General features: G+C 38.6%; 1 protein-coding gene and 1 pseudogene across 9 annotated transcripts in view; one reads left to right on the forward strand and one right to left on the reverse strand.

Moving 5' to 3' along the window:
• The window catches only part of DTNB (dystrobrevin beta), a 253,246-nt gene that overhangs the window by 15,373 nt on the left and 214,090 nt on the right, over nt 1-23,783 (forward strand). For all 9 annotated transcript variants that reach the window (XR_015553675.1, XM_014781904.2, XM_087437043.1 and 6 more), the window contains one exon: nt 11,950-12,017. Coding sequence is in view for 8 of the 9 variants with exons in the window: in XM_087437043.1 (XP_087293169.1) it covers nt 11,950-12,017 (68 nt within the window). In the remaining variant the exon portion in view is untranslated. The remainder of the gene's footprint in view (nt 1-11,949; nt 12,018-23,783) is intronic.
• Nucleotides 1,499-9,021, reverse strand: LOC101392985 (glutathione peroxidase 1-like; annotated as a pseudogene).

A 23,783-nucleotide genomic window follows, 5' to 3' on the forward strand; every position in this document is an offset into this window, starting at 1 on the left:
CTCCCCATTTCCCCCACTCCCTGGCTCCTGGCAACCACCTTTCTACTCTGTTTTTATGATGAGTTTGACTTTTTTTGGTATTATTAGATTCCATATATGAGTGGGATCATACGTATCTGTCTTTCTCTGTCTGGCTTATTTCACTTTGTGCTCTGATTTTTTTAATCGGGTGGAATGAAGCTCCTGAGTAGGGTGATTAGGATCCAGTGCAGATCAAACATGTTGGAATAAATACACCCAGTGCATTTCTCTGTATGTCCACAGGATGAACTACAGGAAGAAGGGGGTGCAGAGTCCTGAGATTACGGCATCATAGAATTTTATTTGTGCATTCATGTGGACAAAGATTTTGGCAGTTGAAATGGGAAAAAAGGGTGGATATGAGAGTGATTATGAGGAAGGAAATGGCAGGCTTTGAAATCAGAGTTAGTATGTGAAGGGAATGATAAGGAGGTGTTGGTTATCTCTAGATTGTGAGGCTAAGAAAAGGCAAAGTGCCAGGAGTCCCAAGTGGAAGGAAGTAGAGAGATGTACTTCCATTCATGTAAGTGTTGATCTTCAAGGTTACGTCAGGAAGACAAGGACATAGAATCAGATGTGGCAATAGGATTAGATCTTTATTGATGTGGACTTGTTACAAGTGTAATTATAAAGATGCAAGTATTAGTATCCACAGAGCACTGAGATGGAGTCATCTATCACCAAGGCCCAGGAAAATCATTTATTGTAACCTTAGTTTATGTGTACCCTGTGAATTTGGATTTTATGTATTGTGAATTATAAGCTTGGTTGAAATGCAAAGATTTAATGTTTTAGTTTGAGTTCTCCCAGAAGCTGACTCTTAGACAAGGATTTGAGTGCAAGTATTTTGTTTTGGAGGTTATTCCAGGAAATGCCAGTAGGGAAGTGAGGTAGGGAAGGGAAGTTAGCAAATGAAGGATTTGTTATCAGGGAAGTTACCACGGTGGGTAACGAGCTTATTCCCACTCGGGAGATCTAGGAGCCAGTGTCAAACATGTCCCTAGAGTTATAACCTTGAGGGGGCGAGGTAGGTGGAGTATGTATGTACCAACTCTGTCAATCATTTGTTAAGACTCTTTCCAGGGAGTGGTAAATCTTGAGTATTTCAGGCCTGCCATGCAGGGAACAAAATGGACTTCAGAGGTCAGAGAAAGCCATCAGGTTTAAAAAAAAAAAAGAAAAAAAGCAGGTGCTGTCAGTCCAGTATAGATGGAATGGATAAAGGTTGGGCAGTATGGGGAAGGGGAGTACCTTTTAACTCTTCCTTAACACCCTGCCATGCTGTTCCAGCATCTCCAATTCATTTTCTGTAGGTTTGGGAGAGAGGAGGCTGGGATAGACAGGACCAGCACCCGTTTCGGGCCGTTTTCCTGGACATCAGGCGTTCCTCATGCAGGTTTGGAGGAAATACCATCATAGATGAAATCCCCAGAGGACAGCGCTGTGACTTTCAAGCAGCGGGGATAGGAGGGGCGCCCTAGGCACAGCCGGGCCCCTGGGACAGGAGGGCTTCGATGTCGGGCTCGATGTCGATGGTCGGAAAGCGGCAGCCGTACGTGCGCACAGGCACACCGTCCGGGCCCACCGGGAACTTCTTGAAGTTCCAGGCGAGGTCGTTGTGGCACACTGGAGACCAGGTGATGAACTTGGAGTTGGTCTTGGGCGCAGTGGCGTCCTCTCTGGCGTGGGCAGAGCCTCCGGCAGGAAGGCTAAGAGCTGTGCGCCTGCGCGCCCTTCACCTCGCGCTTCTCCAAGAGCGTGAAGTTGGCCTCGAACCCGCCGTCGGGTCGGTCGCGCTTGAGGGAATTCAGGATCTCTTCGTTCTTGGCGTTCTCCTGATGCCAGAACTGGTTGCACAGGAAGCCGAGACGACCAGGCCGCGGGGCCCACGGCGCCGCTGCAGCTCATTGATCTGGGTGTAGTCCTGGACCGTTGTGCCTCAGAGCGCCGCCGCGTTCTCGGTGAGCAGCGCCTTGTCCCGCGGGGAGCCCAGGCTGTTCCCCGCCGGCCAGCGGCGCGCAGAGAAGGCTACACTGGGCGCTGCTCCAGCTGAGTGCGCACGTGGCGTGGGTGTCGGAGAGGGGAAGCGTAATTTGCGCACTTTCATAATTTGAATTTGGGCTTGATTTTTAGCATAGTGTGCTCTTAAGTTGTAGGAGCTGAGGTTTCCCGAAAATACTGCCATGGAGGTGTTCTGGCTGTCATACCATGCTCTGAGTTGATACTTGGCTGATGTAAGCCTTGACATTTTCTCTCTTCTGTGCATCAGTGCTGCCTAACAAAAACTCAGCCAATTTAATTGTTTTTAAAATTCCTGATGCCTTTATATCTCTCAAATGCTAAAGCTATTACATAAGCCAGTCATCTTCTTCTACCTGTATCCCTTCCCAGCTCCACCACATCGAGAGTCTTAGTGATATCAACACAACAGCACACCAGGGATTCTCACCAAGCCACTTAATACCAGTGCTGGGATCCTTGTCATCTGGTTGGCAAGTCAGAATCCATCTGGAAGATCTGTTTTACAGGATCGAATCTGTCTTATTTTGCATTACCCTAGAAGTAAAAGCTGATATAATCAATACTCAAGTGCAAGTTTTTTTTTTTTTGGATGATCCTAGGAGATACCAGTAGAGGAGTGGAGAAGTGAGACAGAGAAGAGAAAGTAGCTCATAAAGAGTTTCTTATCAGGCACCGTGGTAAGCAAAGTTAATTCCAGTGGGGAACTCAGGAAGCCGGTGGAAATCATTGTCTCAGAGTTATCCCCTCTGATGGGTAAAGGAGCTGGAGTATTTATATATTAACTTCCATCAGTGGGAGGGCTGCTCCCAGGGATGTCAATTCCCTGGTACTTTGGACACGCAGGTGTCAAAGCAGTCTTCAGTGGCCAGAAAAAGCCCTCAGGCAAAGAAATGCAGATGCTGGCATCTGGAAGCTGATTATTTGTGCATCCAAGTAGTAGTACAGGTGACAGAATAAAGGCAGAGTATCAGCAGGGTGTGCTGTACCTGCTAGGTCAGCAGGTAACATCAGTGTGGTGGCTACTGTTGAGTAACAAGCTTTTCCTCTATGTTGGTTTGGTTTCGAGAGGTTTTTTTGTGTGTGTGTGAGGAAGATTGGCCCTGAGCTAACATCTGCCAATCCTCCTCTTTTTGCTGAGGAAGACTGGCCCTGGGCTAACATCCATGCCCATCTTCTCCACTTTATATGGGACGCAGCCACAGCATGGCTTGACAAGCGTTGCGTCAGTGCGTGCCCAGGATCCGAACTGGCAAACCCTGGGCTGTTGCAGCGGAGCACGCGCACTTAACTGCTTACGCCACTGGGCCAGTCCCGAGAGTGTTTTTTTAAATATATATATTTTTGTAGATTCAAGTCCTGTGTCAGACATGTGATTTGCAAATATTTTTCTCCTGGTGTCTAGCTTGTCTTTTAATTTCTTTTTCTTTCTTTTTTTTTTTTTTTGTGAGGAAGATCAGCCCTGAGCTAACATCTAATGCCAATCCTCTTTTTTGCTGAGGAAGACTGGCCCTGGGCTAACATCTGTGCCCATCTTCCTCTACTTTATATGGGACACTGCCACAGCATGGCTTGCCAAGCAGTGCATCTGTTCACGCCCAGGATCCAAACCAGCGAACCCCGGGCTGCCGAAGCAGAGCATGCGCACTTAACTGCTGTGCCACTGGGCCGGCCCTTTTTTAATTCCTTATTGCTTTCTTTCATAGAACAAAAGTGTTTAGTTTTGTTGATGTCCAGTTTATCATTTTCTTTCTTTTATGGTTTGTGTTTTTAGTATGATGTCGCACTTTTAGTGTGATGTGACCAGACCATGAAGATTTTCTCCTGTATTTTCTTCTAAAAGTTTTATACTTTTACATTTTACACTTACATCTATCTCCTGTTTTGAATTAATTTTTGTATATGGTGTGAGGTATAGGTTAAGTTTCATCTTTTTGACATATGGATAACCAGTGTTTCCAACACCAAGACTATCCTTTCTACACTGAATTTCTTTTGCACCTTAAAAACAAAAATCAAATGGCTGTATTTGTGTGGTTTTATTTCTGGACTTTGTCCTGTTTCATTGATCTGTGTACCTATCCCTTTGCCAATCCGTGCTGTGCTATCTTGATCACTGTAGCTTTTTAGTAATTCTTAAAATTGAGTAGGATGATCCTCTAACTTTATTCTTCCTTTTCAAAATTGTCTTGTCTATTCTATTCCTTTTGCCTCTCTATATAAAATTTAGAATTGTCTATATTTACAAAAAATTCTCTTGGGATTTTTATTAGACCATCTGATTAGATGGCATGTCTTTCTCTTTGTTTAGATCTTTTAAAAATTTCTTTCATCAGAGTTTCATAGTTCCAGTGTACAGATCCTATACATATTTTGTTAGTGTAAACCCAAGCATCTTATTATTGTTAGAGATATTGTAAATGCTATTTTAAAAATATTCAGTTTCTAATTGTGGAATGCTAGTATGTAGAACTGTGGTTAAATTTTAGGTTTCAGACTTCTGTCCTGCAACATTGTTAAACTCACTTTTTAGTTCTAGGAGCTTTTTCATATGTTCCTTTGGATTTTCTGCAAAGATAATCATGTTGTCAGCAAATAGGGATAGTTTTATTTCTTCTTTTTCAATCTATTTGCCTTTTATTTCTTTTCTTGTCATATTTCACTGGCTGAGGCATTCTGTATAATGTTGAATAGAAGCGGTGAGAGTGGACATCCTGGCCTTGTTCCCAATCTTAGGGAGAAAGCGTTCAGTCTTTCACCATTCAGTGTGACGTTCGCCGTAGGCTTTTTTGTAGACTCCTTTTATCAGGTGGAGAATATTTTTATTTCTAGTTTGCTGCGAGTTTCATGAATGGATGTTGTACTTTGTCAGCTGCTCATTCTGCATCTGATAAGAGCATGTGTTTTTTTCTTTAGATTGTCAATGTGTTGGATTATATTGATTAATTTTCAAATATTGAATTGGCCTTGCATTCTTGAGATAAACCCTTGTTGCTTCTGGGGTTTTTATATGTTGCTGGATTCAATTTATAATATTTTGTTGAGGATTTTTGTGTATGTTCATGAGGGATATTGCTTATTTGTTTTTACACTGTCTTTGTCTATTTTGGTATCAGAAATTACTGGCCTTTTAAAATGAATTGAAAGGTGGTCTTTTGTATTTTCTACTAGAGATTATGTGAAATTGGTGTTATTTCTTCTAACATCTTTTCTATTGCTGCTCCTTCAGTTTCCTTCTGGAATCATTTCTCTTCTTTCTGAACAACTTCATTTAGCAGTTTTCTTAGAGTGTGCCTGCTGGTTTCAAATTCTCTTAGTTTTAATTTCTGAAGAATTTATTCTCTCAATATAGAATTCTGGGTTGACAGTCTTTTCTTTCAACATTCAAAAATGTTGTTCCACCATCTTCTGACTTCCATAGTTTATGATGAGAAATCCATAGTAATTCATATCATTATTTCTCTCTAACAGGGGTGACAGACTATGGCTTGTGGGTGACTGCCTGATTATTTTCTAAATAAAATTTTAACAAGGCCACACCCATTTGTCTACATATTATCTGTGACTGCTTTCATGCTACAATGGCAGTGTGGAGTAGTTGTGACAGAGACCATATGGCCTGCAAACCTAAAATATTTACTCTTTAGCCCTTTAAGAAAAAATTTGCTGATCCCTGCCCTATGGGTAAATTCTTTTATTCTGGCTTCTTTTAAGAGTTTTTCCTTCTTTAGTTTTCAGCAGTTTGATTATGATGTGTCCATTATGATGGATTTCTTTGGCTTTAACTTGTTTGGGGTTTGCTTAGTTTCTTGAATTTGTAGGTATATCTTTCACCAAACTTGGTAAGTTTTCAGCCTTTATGTCTTCATGTATTGTTTTAGCACCATATCACCATACTCTTTCTTTCTCCTTCTGGGATTCCAATGACATGATTGTTAGACCTTTTGTTTTTGTCTGCCAAGTCCCTGAGGCGTTATTCCTTTTTTTAAAATCTTTTTTTCTGTTGTTCAGATTGAATAATTTCTGTTTGATCTATCTTAAAGTTTACTGACTCTTTCCCCTGTCATCTACATTCTACTGTTGAGTCCATCCAGTGGATTGTTCCCCCTCAGTTATTGTATATTTCAGCTCTAATATTTCCATTTGATTCTTCTTTATATCTTTTGTTTCTTTGCTGACACTTAATATTTTAACTTTTGTTTCAAGAGTGTTTGTGATTACTGATTTGAGCATTTTTATAATAGCTGCTTTAAAGTCTCTGTCAGATTACTCCAACAGCTGTGTCATCTTGTCAGTGACATCTGTTGATTGTCTTTTCCCTTGTGAGTTAAGATTTTCTTGGTTTTTTTGTTTGCCAAATAATTTTGTATTGTTTCCTGGACATTTTGAACATTATAAGACTTTGAGTCTTCTTTAAATCTAATGGAGAATGTTGATATTTTTGTTTTAGCAGGCACTTGACCTGGTTAGGTTTAGTCCACAGGTTTCTATCCACCTTCTAGTGGCTGTGGTTCTAATGTCAGTTCAGTTTTCAAATCCTTTTCAGTGCTAGCTCAGTCTGGGACCTAGGTGGAGGTCTTGCTGTAAGCTTACTTTTCAAAGTCATTGGTATGCTAATGTAGATCAGATCCCTGAATGTGCAGGTTGGAGAAGATCCTAGTATTTCCTAAATAGCTATATGGAGTTGCTTTCCTGAGCTTCTCCTGCTCAGCCATTGCTCTGGTACTTGCTGGCTACTCTGAGCTCCCCTTTTCTGTCCTCTGGCCTGCTTCTGCAATTGTGCCGCAATGGGAATAGGGAGAGAGAAAAAATATCAGTGGGGCTCCTCTTGGGGCTGCAGCCAACTGAACAGAGAGGAGGGTTCCTTTTCTTCACGTTTTTGACTCTTGTTTCCCAGGCCAGCTGCTTTTGCTGCCACTGCCTCCACCACAGGATTGCCTCTTGGCTGGGGTGGGAGAAAATGAAGAAAAAGACCTGGGAAATTTCCCCCACTGTCTCTGGCCTTTGGTCTTCTTTCTCCTCTTCAAGCCAGAACTAGAGGGTTTCTCCTGGATTTCTGTGTGTGTGTACCACAGCAGTAGGTTCAGGGGTTCATGCTGTGTTTGAATTCAAGCCAGGAGATACAAGAGGGAAAAAAATGTAGACTCACCACCTGTTCAGTGGTACTTTGAATTCTCTATTCTTTCCCAATCCACCTGCTGATATTTACTTTTCACAGACCTCAAATATGTCCAGCATACATTCTGTGCAGGTTTATAGTTGCATTCGATGGGAGAGTAAGGTTGGTATGTGCTCACTCCATCTTACCAGGATCTAGAACTTCCCGGGCTGGGCTTTTATACCTTGTATCAGTCATTCATCAGCTGTAGCTGCCCTTCGGCCCCTATAGGGGGTGAGTTACTTCCCAGGCATTTCTCTGTAGGGAGTATTCAATCCGCTGAAGGCCATTTTCCAGAGAAGAGTACATCTGTGAGAAGTTAGCAGCCAGCACTACAGCAGCTGGGGGATCTGTGAAGATCAGGCCAGCTAAGGTATCTGGGCAGGGCACGAATAGCATCTGCTGTGCTACAATACTGTTTTCCTTACTTGCCTTTTGAGTTTCATGTCTTGAATATCTTTTCCTGAGTCGGGCATACCTGCCTCCTCTTTAGTACCTGTGAATGTCCTATTTCATTGTATGGCTGCACCATAAATTATTTGGCGGTTGCATATTGGATTTCTCCTTCTTCCCTTCCTTCTTTTCCCCTTCTCTCTCCTCCCTTCCCTTTTCTTTTCCTTTTTTAGCAAATAAGTAAACATATTTACTGGGCCAAAGGTAGTATGCATTTAAAATTTTGGTAAATAATGCCAAGTTGCCCTCCAAAATACTTGTCAGTATACATTCACTAACAGTTTATGACAGTGTCTGTGTCCCCATTGCCTCCAAGGAAACATATTTAAACATTGTAAAACTCTTTTAAGTACAAACTTCAAATGTATTCAACTTTTTAAAAATTGCCAAGCAACACAGTGACAAATTAAAACTCGAGGGAAACAACCACATCTTATAAATGTATTTTCATTTTCAGATTTACTTGTAATCTTTATGCCTATACATATATGATGGTTGAATAATTGTTACTGCAGTATAAATACAATTTATTTTAGTTTTGTTGATACATCATAAACTGGTTAGCATGTTGTTTGGATTTCATAATTTTTTTTTTTAAAAGAACTAATTATAGTTAGCCTTATGCTATAGCTCTGAATTTTGAGAATCTTCCTATCTATGAACAATTTTACAAACTTTTAAGAAAATGGTTACGGGGGCCAGCCTGGTGGTATAGTGGTTAAGTTTGCGTGATCTGCTTTGGTGGCCTGGGGTTCGCGATTTTGGATCCTGGGCACGGACCTACACACCGCTCATCAAGCCATGCTGTGGCAGGCGTTCCACATATAAAGTAGAGGGAGATGGGCATAGATGTTAGCCCAGGGCCAATCTTCCTCGGCAAAAAGAGGAGGATTGGCAACAGATGTTAGCTCAGGGCTAATCTTCCTCACCAAAAAAAAAAAAAAAAAGAAAGAAAGAAAATGGTTACATGAATGTAATTTCATAAAGCAATCGAAACATTGGAAACTTCTGAAGTGTTAGTATCAAATCCTTGTGGTTGTGCATATCTCAATTCTTTCATACACTGAAGTCAAATCTTGGGAGTTCATTTCTGAAATCAGTGAGTACAGGGGAAATCTAATGTAGATAAAAGTTCCTTTTGAAATTTCCTCAGGAGCGATACTGTGATGGAGACCAACACAGAGTTCTCTCAGGAAGTCTAGCATGGCCAGTTTTTTCTTCATGTTGGAGCTGGTTACTTTGTCTTTAGTTGAACACCAGGTGAGCAGATAGCTTGTGTGTAGGGTATATGTTTTGAAAAAAGAGAAGAAAAGGGATGCTTACTCTGTCAGAGGCCAGAGGGAACCGAGACTGAGCAGGGAACTGCACATTCACTTTCTTCCTCACACGCTTCTGGACAGACAGGTGATCCTGGTATGGAATTGCCCGTCTATTTAAATAATTCTCTCTCTCGCATGTAGTTGAATTTATATTAGTTAAATGCGAGTATAGTACAACTCCACTGTAAGTTCTTTTTAAGACCAGGTAGTTTTAGCAACAATAACACAAAATCAAAACCCAGTTTATAAAAACAGATTTCTTAAAAAGTCTGTTTGTGCATTATTGGCTTATCAATGTGATGACCGTTTCATGATATCTCACATTGTTCTGATGTATGTTTTTATGTGTTGTTTGACTCATGTTTGTAATAATTGTCTGTGTGATTTAAAGATACTATTATTTTTTAGGTTTAGATCATTAAATTTCTAAAGTGTTTGCTTTGTGCTTTATTAGTTTCAAAAAGTCCAAGGACTTTCTTAAAAGAAAATACATTAAATTAAATAACATCTATCGTAGTATCATTAATTGCAAATGAGATTCTGCCTACTAGATTTATAAACTACCTGTGTAGGAGTAGTAATAAATAATAATAATTGTAGTAATAAGAATAGCAGCTACCATTAGTCCTGTGCTTACCTTCCGCCAGGCCCTGTCTGAATGAGTTACTGCATTTAATCCTCTCACAAGAATTTAAGCTACATAAAGGTGGGGCCATTGTCTCTTATTCACTGCAGTATTTCCAGTACATCTAATTGTGCCTGCCACATAAGAGCTGCTCAATAAATATATGTCAAATGAATGGTAGTGAAGTATATAATTTTTATGCCATTTCAGCAGTGAGGAGTGAATCTTAGAGTGATTAAAGCACTTGCCCGAGGATAGACTTCCAGTAATGCAACTGAAACTCAAACCCACGTGGGATGATCCTTGTCATTTTGACAGTGGGAACATTCTAACCTGTTTGCAACCAGACATATGTAATAATGCAGTGTTAATTACTATTGCTTTAGGTTGGGTTGGCATACTTTTTCCTAAAGGACCAGATAGTAAATATTTTAGACTTTGCATGCCAGATGCTCTCTGTTGCAACTACTCAACTCTGCCATTGTAGCGCGAGAACATCCATAGACAATACATAAATGAATGGATGTGGCTGTGTTCCAGTAAAACTTTATTTACAAAAACAGGTGGCAGGGCAGATCTGGCCCAGGGTGGTATAATTTCTCTGGTTTGCTGTCCCCTGCTTTGGGTGATCTCTTGTTCCCAGTGCCGCACTAAATCACACGTGCAGATGTGGGCCCTGAAATGGCATGGCAGTACTTGTAGTTTGGTGGTCATCCAGATGATCCAGAATATGTTTATATTAATTTTTTTCAAGATTAATCTGGAAATAAAAACAAAATTTAGAAAATTGTCATGAGGAACTTAGGGATCTCCAGGAATTCTTAGATCCAACTTTGAGAAAATGTAGTGTAAGGAAATAGCAAGTGTAGAAAAAGAATATAATAAATGAGATATATTATAAAGGACATTATGATATTCTCTGTTTTAATCTGAGTTTAGCATTTAAAATTTGTGTTACTTAGAGACCAAGTTTGGGAGGAGGGAGCCAACTTTTGAATATCTTTTTTTCTTTCTAATTACAGGCTACTGGTAGCAACTCCTGTCTTTCCTCTAGGACCTAGATTTCATTAGATTTTTGCTATTTTGGGTTGCTTTTTCTTTGGCTTACTTTCTTTTTGTTTAAAATTCTTTCCTCTTGGGGGCAAATTGCTAAGTAACCATCATGCGTGTTGAAGCCTGTTTGGTAACATTTCAATGATCTAGGAAAGGGCCAGTTTTAATTATCAAAATATTAATTGCAGAATGTTAAGGAATATATTCACGTTTTAAATTTTCTTTAGGATATGTTTGCCACTAAACTTTCGGCAGGCACCTTGCTTTAATGGATGTGTAATTTGTGTAGTCATCATTTAATTTGTGATTCTAACATATTTGAGAATACGTTATGTAAATCACTCCACGATTTACAACAGTTTAATCTGCTCATGGAAATTATTTGGTTTATGCTAATTGTAAATGTTTTTTCTTCATGGAGTAAGGCAAAGTTCAGCTGAAATTGTCACAAATTTTGCATCAATAGGGTCCCTGCAATGGGCTATAAGTCTTCTTAGCTTTTTAGGCATGGAGATTTGAAAATATGCATCTCAAAGCAACAATTACGTAAGAAGTTTTATGTAAGAAGTTAAGTTAACGGGTTGAGGTTCCACTCCACCGCTTCCGAGTTGTATACCTTTGAGCCAGTTAGTGCTCTTTTCAAGGCATCTGTTTCTTAATCTGTAAAATGGGGATAAAATAACCAGCACCTAGGGTTGTTGGGAGGATTAAATGAGATAATATGTGGAAAGAGCTTTAACAAAGTGACTGGTGTAGCCTAAGTCTGTCAGTGTAAACTACCATGTGATAAAAAAGTTACATTTAGGAGTTCTTTGAGTTTGGGGATGAATATCTTTTTTGTTTAATAGTGTTTAATATAAAAATAGAAGATTTTATTTCTCTCTTTTAGTGTAAGCTAACTGTTCTTCTGTTCTTTATTGTAACCTTTCATTATAATTATTTTCTAAATTATATTTAGTAACATGTTTATCTATGTGAAGCAGTAGGGATATGGGAAACTGTGTTTCAACTAATCCAGGATTCTGCAGAGAAAATAATCGTAGTTAGATATAAGACGTAGCCCCGTATTTTGAGCACGGAAAGCAAGTGTATGAGCTCATTGAAGTGTTGACTTTCTAATATTTTAGAAGCTATCAAATAAAGGGACAATGGTTTGTCTTTTTCTTTACCAGGCTTCCCCTTTATTTTTACAGGTATTCTCTTAATATGTGCACATACAATTTGGTTTCCTGTACCTCCTCATATTAGACTGATAAGCACTTGGTTGGATTGTGGTTTATTGTATCTTTCTTTGTCTCTAGGATGATTGAGGAAAGCGGGAACAAGCGGAAGACCATGGCCGAGAAGAGGCAGCTGTTCATAGAAATGCGTGAGTCTTGAGTGCTTCTGGAGTCCTTGTTTTCACGCGTGGGAAGGCCTTTTTTTTTTCTGATCAAGTCACAGCTTTAATCAGTTAGAAGTTTTATGATACAAGCTTTAGAAAGGGAAGAATGGGAGTTAAAGAATCAGGGAGTTGGAGGACCCCAAGCCAGAGAATATTTTAATTGAATTGACTTGAATTGCTTTCTTAAGCCAGGTCATGAATAATAAGGCAGAAATGTTACCTAGAATATCTGTGAGCTTAAGGCATGCCAATCAATTTAGACGTCTTGCTGTAACTCTGTTGTTACCATGAGCTTGCTGGTGGTGATAAATAATTAATATGTTATATAAATTACCTTACACTAGATACAGATTCTAAGGTAGAGAGAGCTAAGTGTTAGGATAATGCTTAGAGCTATAGGAAAAATTAAAAGCATGAATGTGTACTTTGGTATATTACTTTACTATACAATTTTAAATCTTCTGTTAAAAAAATTATATACTGGGGCTGGCCCAGCGGTGCAAGCGGTTAAGTGCGCGCGCTCCACTTCGGTGGCCCTGGGGTTTGCGGGTTTGGATCCCGCGCACCAATGCACTGCTTGTCATGCCGTGCTGTGGTGGCATCCCATATGAAGTAGAGGAAGATGGGCACGGTTGTTAGCTCAGGGCCAATCTTCCTCGGCAAAAAAAAAAAAAAAAGGAGGAAGGTCAGTGTCAGATGTTAGCTCAGGGCTAATCTTCGTCACCAAAAAAAAAAAATTGTATACTTATATAAAACTTGAACAAAGAAAAAGATAACCTTGAGGAATGGGGCTGTTCCCAGTGTTTGAAGGATTGTTTTGCTCTGTGATTACTTGTGTATGTGACCTTCACCAAAACACTTATACTTGGTGCACCTCAAATTCCTTTGCCACAAAATAAGGTTATTGGTCTGTACCTGTGATTGTGAAACATTTTAAAAGCATTGCATTTTTTTTCCAAACGAGATTTTACAAGGATGCTCAACATATGAGTGTTATAAAATTGGTACTGCTTAGTTGAAGACAGAGGGGCAGGCGGGAGCCCAACCTGAGATAGCGCCCGAGGTACTTGTAGAATTCTGGAATTCTGCATATCACAGAGTGAAAGTCAGTGGATAAAGTCTCGGAAGACCCTTCAACTGTCAAGCTATTTTAAATCTTTAGAGTCTTAGTAATGGGAGGCAGAGTTTGACTCCACCCAGGTCTGTGTTGTCCTGTTGAGCAGAGCCGAGGTAACTGTTAGAGATGGCAGAGAAGAAATTGTTGGCATTGGGTGGTCAGTCAGTCTGGGTGGTCTTTCAGGACTTCTGTAGTTCTGAGTCTCTAATTGCTAGTCATCCAAGCCAGACACCTTGGAGTCTCTTCCCTCCACCTCACCTCCACCTCCAAAGAAATCACAGAGTGCAGCTGAGTTTTACTTCATAAGTGAGTCTTGAATCTGTCTGTTCCTCATCCCTTAATGGCTCTGAAGCCATTTTCTGTGGTCAGACTGCTTGGGTTTGAGTCTTGCCTCATTCACTTACTGGCTTTATGACCTTAGGCAAGTTACTTAATCTCTCTGTGCTGCAGTTTCCTCATCTGTAAAACGGGAATAGTACTACTTCCTAGAATTATCATGAAGATTAAATGAGATCCTGTGAGTAAAGCGCTTGGTGCAGTGATTGACACAGATGGTAGGTGTTAATATGGTAAACTGTGTTTATTATGAGTATTTTTATCATTGTTTCTTTTCTGAACTAAAACAATCATTTTCTGATCCCTTCTTCTGGTCTTGACTTGCTCAGATCTGACCTATGAAGCTGCCAGATTGAACTACATAAATCTGTGTTACCTCCTTCTTAAGTCCCTTCGATTGCGCCTCATCACTTGGCTGACAAAGCCCAACCTTCTAAGCATGCCCAACAAGGCCCTTCTGGCCTCTTTGTCCTCAGTTCACAAGTTCCCAGTTTCCGTCCCACGCCTTGCATGTTGTTTCCCGGCAATGCAGAGTTGGCTTCCCCCAGATGAGGTTTTTCATGTCTCTGTGCCTTTGCTTATGCGGCTGCTCCACCTCCATCTGACTTGTGGCTCCTGCCTGCCCTTCAAGACCAGCATAGGGGTCATCTTTTCTATTAAATTTTTAACATATTTATTGAGAATCTGTTATGTTCCAGGCACTAGTCTAGGTGCTAGGGTTTTAGGGAAGAGGAAAACACAGCCCCTGACTTCTCTCATAATGCTTACATTTTAGTAAGGGGAAACAGGCAAAATAGGAAACCAAATAAACAATAACTTCTGATACTAAGAAGTGCCTGGGGTGCACTCACACGGACATGTGAGAGTCTGCCTAAGGTAGATATTTGAAGTAGAAATTGGGTATTTTGCAAAGAATTGGGTTTACTGCTTAGTGAATGTTATTGCTCTGACACATAACCTCATGTAAATTACCATTCTCTGTAACAAACTCAAGGATATGGACAGTCTGGGAGATGTTTGATGAGTGTGACTTCTTGAGTCTCCCCTATTCTTCATAGGAAGAATTGCATGGGTGGCAGTGGTACCACTGGAAGCCCCACTCTCTTATTTCCAACATCATCCCAGATCTCCAGCATCATTACCTTCTACGGATGCAGAAATCACCTTTTGCCAGCCTCATCACTTGGCTCTTCATTCTAGGTGTTGGGTTGATTTTAGTATGTCAATTTTGAACCCAGTGATCTTTCTCTACTCTTGTATTAGACTAAATGGTTAGTTTATAGATTTCTACTTAGGTAGGTAGGTAACTATATCATTTTTTCAAAAAGACTTCTTTTTTTTAGAGCATTTTAGCTTCATGGCAAAATTAAGAGGAAGGTACAGAAATATCCCATATACTCTCTGCCCTGACACGTGCATAGCCTCCTCCATTATTAGCATCCCTCACAAGAGTGGTACATTTCTTATGAATGATGGACCTACGTTGACACATCATTATCACTCAAAGTCTGTGGTTTACATTGGGGCTTATTCTTGGTGTTGTATATTCTAGGGGACTATATCATTTTTGAAGAAAGACAGTTGCGACTCTTCTTTTTGCAATCCTCTTTTTCGTGACCTACTGTACTGGTTAGGACCTCAGATATTATATTGAAGAATAGGGAGGATAGCAGCCATCCTTGTCTTGTTTTTGACTTTAGTGGGAATGGATGTAAGATTTCACTATTAAAATGATATTTGTTGCAGGTTTTGTACCCTTTATCAGGTTAAAGAACTACTTCTCTGTTCTAATTTACCAAGAGTTATTACTATAATTTTCATGAAAGTACTGAATTTTATCAGATGTTTTCTTCTTCTCTTGGGATGAATGTATTTCTCCTTTGCTGTGTTAATGGAGGGGTGGGGCCAGCAATCTTTTTCTTAAAGGGCCGGAAAGTTAATATTTTAGGATTTGCAGGCCATATGATGAGTTCTCTGTCACAGCTACTCAACTCTGCTGTTGTAGCATGAAAGCAATCATAATAATTTTTTTTTTTTTTTAAGATTTTATTTATTTATTTTTTTCCCCCCTAAGCCCCAGTAGATAGCTGTATGTCATAGCTGCACATCCTTCCAGTTGCTGCACGTGGGACGCGGCCCCAACATGGCCGGAGAAGCGGTGTGCGCCTGGGATCCGAACCCGGGCCGCCAGCAGCGGAGCGCGCGCGCCTAACCGCTAAGCCACGGGGCCGGCCCAATCATAATAATTTAATTATTTAGATAGGTTGTATTTTTATCTTATATTACCTTTATAATATTCTTAATCCATTCTATTTTTAGATAGTATCTTTAATTTCCTATCATGAACAGTGATGAAATTTGTTTATGCTTTCTTTTCTTAATATTTTCTCTTCTAGACTCTAAGCACTGTGAGAGTAAGGATTGTGTCTATCTTGGTAGCTCCAGTAACTCGATAAATATTTATTAAAGGAAGAGTGGAATAAATTATATGGAAATAATTTGGGAGTTTACGATTCTTACATGATCTAAAATTACTAAGAAAAATGAAAGGTGATAAGGTAGAACAGTAGTTCTCAACTCTGGTGCTAAAATAAAAAGCTGAATGAGTCTACAAAATACTTGGCTCCAGGCCTCCATGCTCACAGATTCTGATTTTATTTTTTCTTTTTCAAAATTTTGTCAATATTATTGGTCTTTTCAAGGAACTTTTGGCTTTATCGGTCCTCTCCATGTGTCTTTGTTTCCTACCTCATTATTTTGTGCTATTATATTTATTATTTTCTTCATTCTACTTTAGGTGATTCTATTGTTCTTTTTTTAACTTCTTATATTGGGTTACTTAGGCCATTTATTTTCAGACTTTTTTTCTTTCTTATGTAAACACTTTTAATAAACTTTCCTGTGAGTTTCTATTTTTGCATTCCATGTGTTCTGGTATATACTATTTTCATTGTCAGTTCTCTATGTTTTCTAATTTCTGTTATGAATTATTTAAAAGTATCCTTTTAAATTTGCAAATAAATGACTTTAAAATTTTGTAGCTTAATTGGGTTATAGATCAGGGAATGAAGGATTCTAGAATCTTTGAATTTGTTGGCAATTTTTGTTATATATTTTTCTAATATATTCCATGAGTGCTTGAAAATAATGTGTATGATTTCTGCATTATTTAGATCAAGCTTATTACATGTTCTGTTTAAATCTTTTTTGTCCTTGCTGATTTGACTGCTTAATTACTGAAAGATGTTAAAAATCTCTGCTTTGATCATAGATTTTAAATTTTTTCCCTTTAGTTCTGTCAGTGTTTAGAAGCTGTTGTTCTTAGATGCGTGTACATTAAAATGTTATATCTAGGGCCGGCCCCGTGGCTTAGTGGTTAAGTGAGCGTGCTCCACTGCTGGCGACCCGGGTTCGGATCCCGGGCTCGCACCGACGCGCTGCTTCTCTGGCCATGCTGAGGCCGCGTCCCACATACAGCAACTAGAAGGATGTGCAGCTGTGACACACAGCTATCTACTGGGGCTTTGGGGGGAAAAAATAAATAAATAAAATCTTTAAAAAAAAAAAATGTTATATCTACCTAGGAAATTGAATATTTTGTCATTACGTAATACTTTTTGTAGTAGTTATGTACTTTTTCAAGTAATACTTTTTTGCTTTGAAGTCTCTTGTTATATATTAATATAGCTGTACTAGCTTTTTTTGGTTAGCATGCATAGTACAGTATTTACCTGCATTCTTTTAAAAAACTTTCTGTATCCTTAAGTTTTATGTGTATCTCCTGTAAACAGCATGTTAGATTATTTAAAAAAAAAAACCAATGTGACTAACAGTCTTTGCTTTTGCATTGAAGACTTTATTCTGTTTAATCTTTTTTATGAATACTGATATGTTTCATTTTTTTGTTCATCTTATTTTCTGCTTTGATTTTTCTTTTCTGTTTTTTCCCTCCTTTCTTGCGTTCTCTTAGATGAATGAAGCTTCCTTCCTTCCATTCCACTTTTTCCCTTTACTTGGCTGTGAGTTGTATCTTCTTTTTCTGTTCTTTTTGTGCCTACCCTAGAAATTTTAACCTCAATTAAAATGAAATCCAAAGCTTATCAATATTTATAACTTTGTTGAAAGTAATACAAGAATATTAGAATGTTTTAGAGTACCTCCTTTATGAACTATATGCTATTTTTAGTATTTTTTAACTCCACAAATGAAGCTTTATTATTATTTTGTGTAATCAATTTTTGTTTTATCCAACCTATTTGGTTATCACTTTCTTTGCTTGCCATTATTTTTGAAAATTTTAATCTAAATCTATGTGGAGCCAGGCATGTGTCCCTACCATTTCCCTTTGTGTTTTTTTTTCTCTTTTTTTCCTAGTTCACTATTGGGAGAGTCGCCCTTCAGTGGTCTTGATTTTCTTTGTACCTTCCTCTCTGCTGGGACCTCTGGCTTCATCTCTGATTCCCTGGGTTTCTAATTGTATTGCCAAGAAAAAAATAAGGAAGTCATTTTATGTTTATATTCGTTACTTATTCAGACTAATATTCTTTTGAAAAGTGTTCTTTTTTTCTTATTAGAAATGCTCGTAAAAGTTTTCGGACAATTCAGAAATGTTATCATATTTACATTTATTAGATTTGTAATCTCTTCTCCGCTTTCTCCTTCTCTCCTCATCATCACCTCAGTTAGATTACTTTTTCAACAAAGTACATTTACTTCCTTACACCTCCCATGGGTCTGTCAAGCATCTCCACCAAGTTGTATTACTCCCTAGTACACAGTTTGGAATCCTCTACCCTACCTGAAGAAGGCTAAAAGCATCAGCATGTTTACATAGGAAAAGGAGTTGGCTTCCCCACTACTTTTATCATCTCCCTCTATCAGCCTTTCCTTGCTAATGTCCACAACTGTGTCATTATCTAACCTTTGACTTTACTCGGTATATTTTTGGGAGAAAGCAGATCAGAGTCTTTTATACCAGCAACACAGAACTTCCTAATTTTCAGTTATTTATTTGTTCAATACATATTTCAGGTACTAGTTTTATTATGTCCTAGTTTTGGGTGTATAATAGTGAACAACACAACAATAAAATGGTGTCTGCTTTCATGAAACTTAGTTTCCTGGAAATGGAAATAAGAAATGATAGGGCAGTGGGAACCAGGATGGGGGAAGCACGGGGGTTCCAGGAAGGGATCTGGGAGGAAGTGATGTCTAGGCTGAATCAGCCCAGTGATGTGGTGAAGGAAGCGCTGCAGCAGTAAGTAGCACTTCCAAAGGCCCGGAGATGAGAGGGCTTGGCATGTTTGGCTAATTATATTTGCTCCAGAGTGATTGGAGTTGGGTGTGAGATAAAATTTGAAATGTGCATGAGTCTTGTGTTTTCCAAAGGTACCTTGATTGTAAGACTCTCTAGAATGAAGATTCTCGGTTCCTCCCCGGATACTTTGATACAAGCTTCTGATACAGGCAGATACAATAAAGCCCTTCCATTTGACTCTTTGCTTTCTTTGGGATTTGGTTATACTATAGAACATTCACGTCTCATTCTCGTGAATGCGGTGAGCCATAATGTAGAAAGAAGGTTTAATCCTTTCTTATCCTGTCCCCATCTTTTTCCTGTACCTCTTGGGTACCCGGTGTCCTCATATTGTCCCCTGTCTGTTCAGGAGCTTCACTGGGCTCTCTAACTGGGGCCAGATTTCTGCCTGGGTATTTAATTAGGACCCTTTGCACCATTTCTTGATGAGCTTGAAACATATTGTCTGACATTAGTATTAAAATGACATTTTACTGTATTTCTTATAATGAAATATTCTTGAAATGAATGATAATGAAGTGAAGAGGAATAATTTTTCATTTAGAATCCCCAAAGGGATAATATAATCATTTCAGTTTCTTCACTGAGGTCTTTCTGTTCTGTTTTTTGTGTCCCAAACTACCATATTTTCTGATCAGAGAATCAACGTGACACATAAGGGAAGTATTTAAAAAGTGAAGGCTATTCTTAAGAGGCAGTGTATGAGGATTTTCCTTATAGAAACCAGGAAAGATGACTGTTTCAGAAGAAGCATATGAGAAGTTTCAGAACCTAATTGGTTGAATGTTGGGACAATAAGATTTTGATAATGTTTTAAGGTTATTGATTATATCTTAACTTTTAGAAATTATTTTTGGATTTGGACTATTAGATTTTTAAAATGATATTATGGCCAGGGCTCCCTAGAATTTCTGAATCCTGTGCCATCCCTCTGCTGTCGCTACCTTTCTTTCCACTGAGTTTAGGGGGATGTATTTTCACAAGGAACGATGGCAAAGGAAAGCAGAGTGATGCTTGATTCTTGACTACTACCTGACACTTCAGTGTAGAGATTTCTGGCAAACTGGGCTGAAGCATGTGGAGTTTCCCATTTTCCTAAACTGGTTAGCTTTGGACTTGTGTGATATCTGTTCTGTTTCGTTTTGCAGTACCCAGATCTGACTCTAATTGCACTGGAGAGAGAGTCTGAAGAGAGCGAGTGACACCAGGTGCACTGACTTTTTCCTGTAGTTACTTCTTCACTAGCAAACATGCCCTAATAAATGCCCTGCAATCTGATCAGTCAGATCAGTAATCTTTCTCTTTGGTTGTTAGGGGTAGAACGTTCCCAGCTGTTCACATTAGTTTTCTCAGTATTTCTCATAAAAATATTTTATAAAAATAAATGTTTAGATATTAAAATTACCTGCAGTGATTTAATGGCAGGTTTTTTTTTTTTAATTGATGTTTTAATGGTTTCTAACTTTGTGAAATTTTGGGTTGTACATTTTTCTTTGTCCATCACCGCATATATGACTCCCTTCACCCCTTGTGCCCACCCCCCACCCCCACTGCCCTGGTAACCACAGTCCAGTTTTCTCTGTCCATGTGTTGGTTTATATTTCACATATGAGTGAGATCATACAGTGTTTGTCTTTCTCTTTCTGGCTTATTTCACTTAACATAATACGCTCCAGGCCCATCCATGTTGTTGCAAATGGGACGATTTTGTCTTTTTTTATGGCTGAGTAGTATTCCATTGTATATATATACCACATTTTCTTAATCCAATCGTCAGTCAAGGGACACTTAGGTTGCTTCCACTTCTTGGCTATGGTGAATAATGCTGCAGTGAACATAGGGGTGCATAAGCCTCTTTGGATTGTTGATTTCAGGTGCGTTGGATAGATTCCCAGTAGTGGGATGGCTGGATCATAGGGCATCTCTATTTTTAATTCTTTGAGGAATCTCCATACCGTTTTCCATAGAGGCTGCACCAATTTGCATTCCCACCAGCTGTGTATGAGGGTTCCTGTTTCTCCACATCCTCTCCAACATTTGTTGTTTTTTGTCTTGGTGATTATAGCCATTCTAACAGGCATGAGGTGGTATCTTAGTGTTGTTTTGATTTGCATTTCCCTGAAGATTAGTGATGTTGAGCATCTTTTCATGTGCCTATTGGCCATCTGTATATCTTCCTTGGAGAAGTGTCTGTTCATTTCCTCTGCCCATTTTTTGATCGGGTTGTTTGTTTTTTTGTTGTTCAATTGTGTGAGTTCTTTATATATTATGGAGATCAGCCCCTTGTCAGATGTATGTTTTGCAAATATTCTCTCCCAGCTGGTTGGTTGTTTATTCATCTTGATTCTGGTTTCATTTGTCTTATAAAAGCTCTTTAATCTGATAAAGTCCCACTTGTTTATTTTTTCTTTAGTTTCCCTAGTCTGGGTAGGCATGTCATCTGAAAAGATTCCTTTAAAACCAATGTCAAATAGTGTGTTGCCTATATTTTCTTCTATGAGTTTTATAGTTTCAGGTCTCACCTTCAGGTCTTTGATCCATTTTGAGTTAATTTTTGTGAATGGCGATAGCACATGGTCCACTTTCATTCTTTTGCATGTGGCTGTCCAGTTTTCCCAACACCATTTATTGAAGAGACTTTCCTTTCTCCATTGCATGTTCTTAGCACCTTTGTCGAAAATTAGCTGTCCGTATATGTGTGGTTTTATTTCTGGGCTTTCAGTTCTGTTCCATTGATCTGTGTGTCTGTTTTTGTACCAGTACCATGCTGTTTTGATTACTCTTGCTTTGTAGTATGTTTTGAAGTCAGGAATTGTGATGCCTCCTGCTTCGTTCTTTTTCTTTAGGATTTCTTTAGCTATTCGGGGTCTTTTGTTGCCCCATATAAATTTTAGTATTCTTTTTTCTATTTCTGTGAAGAATGTCATTGGGATTCTGATTGGGATTGCATTGAATCTGTAGATTGCTTTAGGTAATGTAGACATTTTAACTATGTTTATTCTTCCAATCCACGTGCCACAACAGTTGTCAGAATTCTTTCTTAAAACCATTGATTTTATTTTTGAATAATTAATATTTAATGGTTATAATTAAAATATTTACATTGCTATAACATATTAAGAAACTAAATGAGTAAAAGAAAATAGGACTGAATAAATTTAACAAAGAATTGTAAAACTGATACTCCGAAAACTACAAAACATTGTTGAAAGAAATTAAGGAAGACAAATAAATGGAGAGACATCCTGTGTTAAAAGATCAAAAGATTTAACATTAAGATAGCAATATTCCTAAATTGATCCACAGACTCAATGCAATTCTCATTAAAACTGGCTTCTTTGCAGAAATGGGTGGGCTGATCCTAAAAATTCATAAAGAAATTCAAGGGCCCCCAGAATAGCTAAAACAGTCTTGAAAGAGAAGAACAAAGTTGGAAGACTCACACTTCCCAATTTGAGAATTGGGAATTTACTACAAAGCTACAATAATCCAGATTGTATGGTATTGGCATAAGGACAGACATATTATCAATGGGACAGAATTGAAAGTCTAGAATTAAACCCATATGTCTATGGTCACTTGATTTTTTCACAACAGTGCCAAGACCATTTGAAGAGGAAAGAGTAGTCTTTTGAACAAGTGGTGCTGGGACAAGTGGATATCCACATGCAAAAGAATGAATTTGAACCCATACCTCACACTATATAGTAAATTAACTCTAAATGGATCATAGGTCTAAATGTAAGAGCTAGAACTGTAAAACTCTTGGAAGAAAACATAGGTATAAATCCTCATGACCTTGGATTAGGCAAAGCCTTCTTGGATATGACATCAAAAGCACAAGTGACAAAAGAACAAATAGATAAATTGAATTTATTCAAAATTAATAACTTTTGTGCTTCAGTGGATATAACCAAGAAAGTGAAATGACTACCCACAGAATGGGAGAAAATATTTGCAAATCGTGTGTCTTATAAGGGACTTGTATCTATAATATATAATGAACTCTTACAACCTAATAATAAAAACACAAATAACTCAATTAAAAAATGGGCACAGTGACTGCTAAGGGGAAGAGGTTTCTTTTCGAGATAATGAAAATGTTCTAAACTTGATTGTGGTGGTGGTTGCACAACTCTGTAAGGACTTGTTTACAGCAAGTTTTGAAATGAGAACAAAGTTTGATTTGTAGACTCATGTTGTGCACCATTGAATTGTGCACTTTAAATGAGTGAATTGTATGGTATGTGAGTTATATTTCAATAAAACTCTTATATTAACGAAAGAAAATAGGACTGTGTAGTTTATATATAGAAGGATAGAAATTTTGTGAGAACCAGGGGATGGAGGAAATAATTTTAGTTGTGACATCAAGGTAAAGGTTGATGGAAGTGAGAGTAAGAGAAACTTTTGCTTTACTTTTTGGTCAATAAATATTACTTTCACCAAAACCTGAAAAAAATCCTTCCCTTTTTTCCTCTACTGTGAAGTGAGCAGAAATGAGAGATGCCTGTAAATATTGGTAGAAGGTAATTTGTGCCAGTTCACTTTCCCTTTGTTGAGTCAGAAGTCGCTGCCAGGTCTTATAAAGGCAGCCTAGATGAAATAAAAGGCTTACCTTGGGGGCCAAAGCTCTCTGAAGTGCCCTTAAAATTCAAGGAGACTTGGTTTACAGCAAATTTTGAAATGAGAACAAAGTTTGATTTATAGACTCGTGTAGTTTTAGGATTTGTTCTAGCTACTATGGCTGTATATCACTTACCCTCAACCAATCATTTATTTTGTTTATGCATTTTGGGGTCTATAGTTAGAAGAGTATCCAGTGCTGATGTCTTGACTTTGCTTCATGATGTTTGAAGTCTCAGCTGGAAGACTTGAATGCACAGGGCTGGAATCATTTGAAGACTTGTTCACTTACATGTTTGGAGATTGATGCTGTCTTTTGGCTGATGGACTCAGTTCCTCTGCATATGAGCCTCTC

This window comes from Ceratotherium simum, chromosome 11 (genome assembly GCF_057802395.1).
Source record: "Ceratotherium simum simum isolate JZ-2026a chromosome 11, ASM5780239v1, whole genome shotgun sequence".
Lineage (NCBI taxonomy): Eukaryota > Metazoa > Chordata > Mammalia > Perissodactyla > Rhinocerotidae > Ceratotherium > Ceratotherium simum.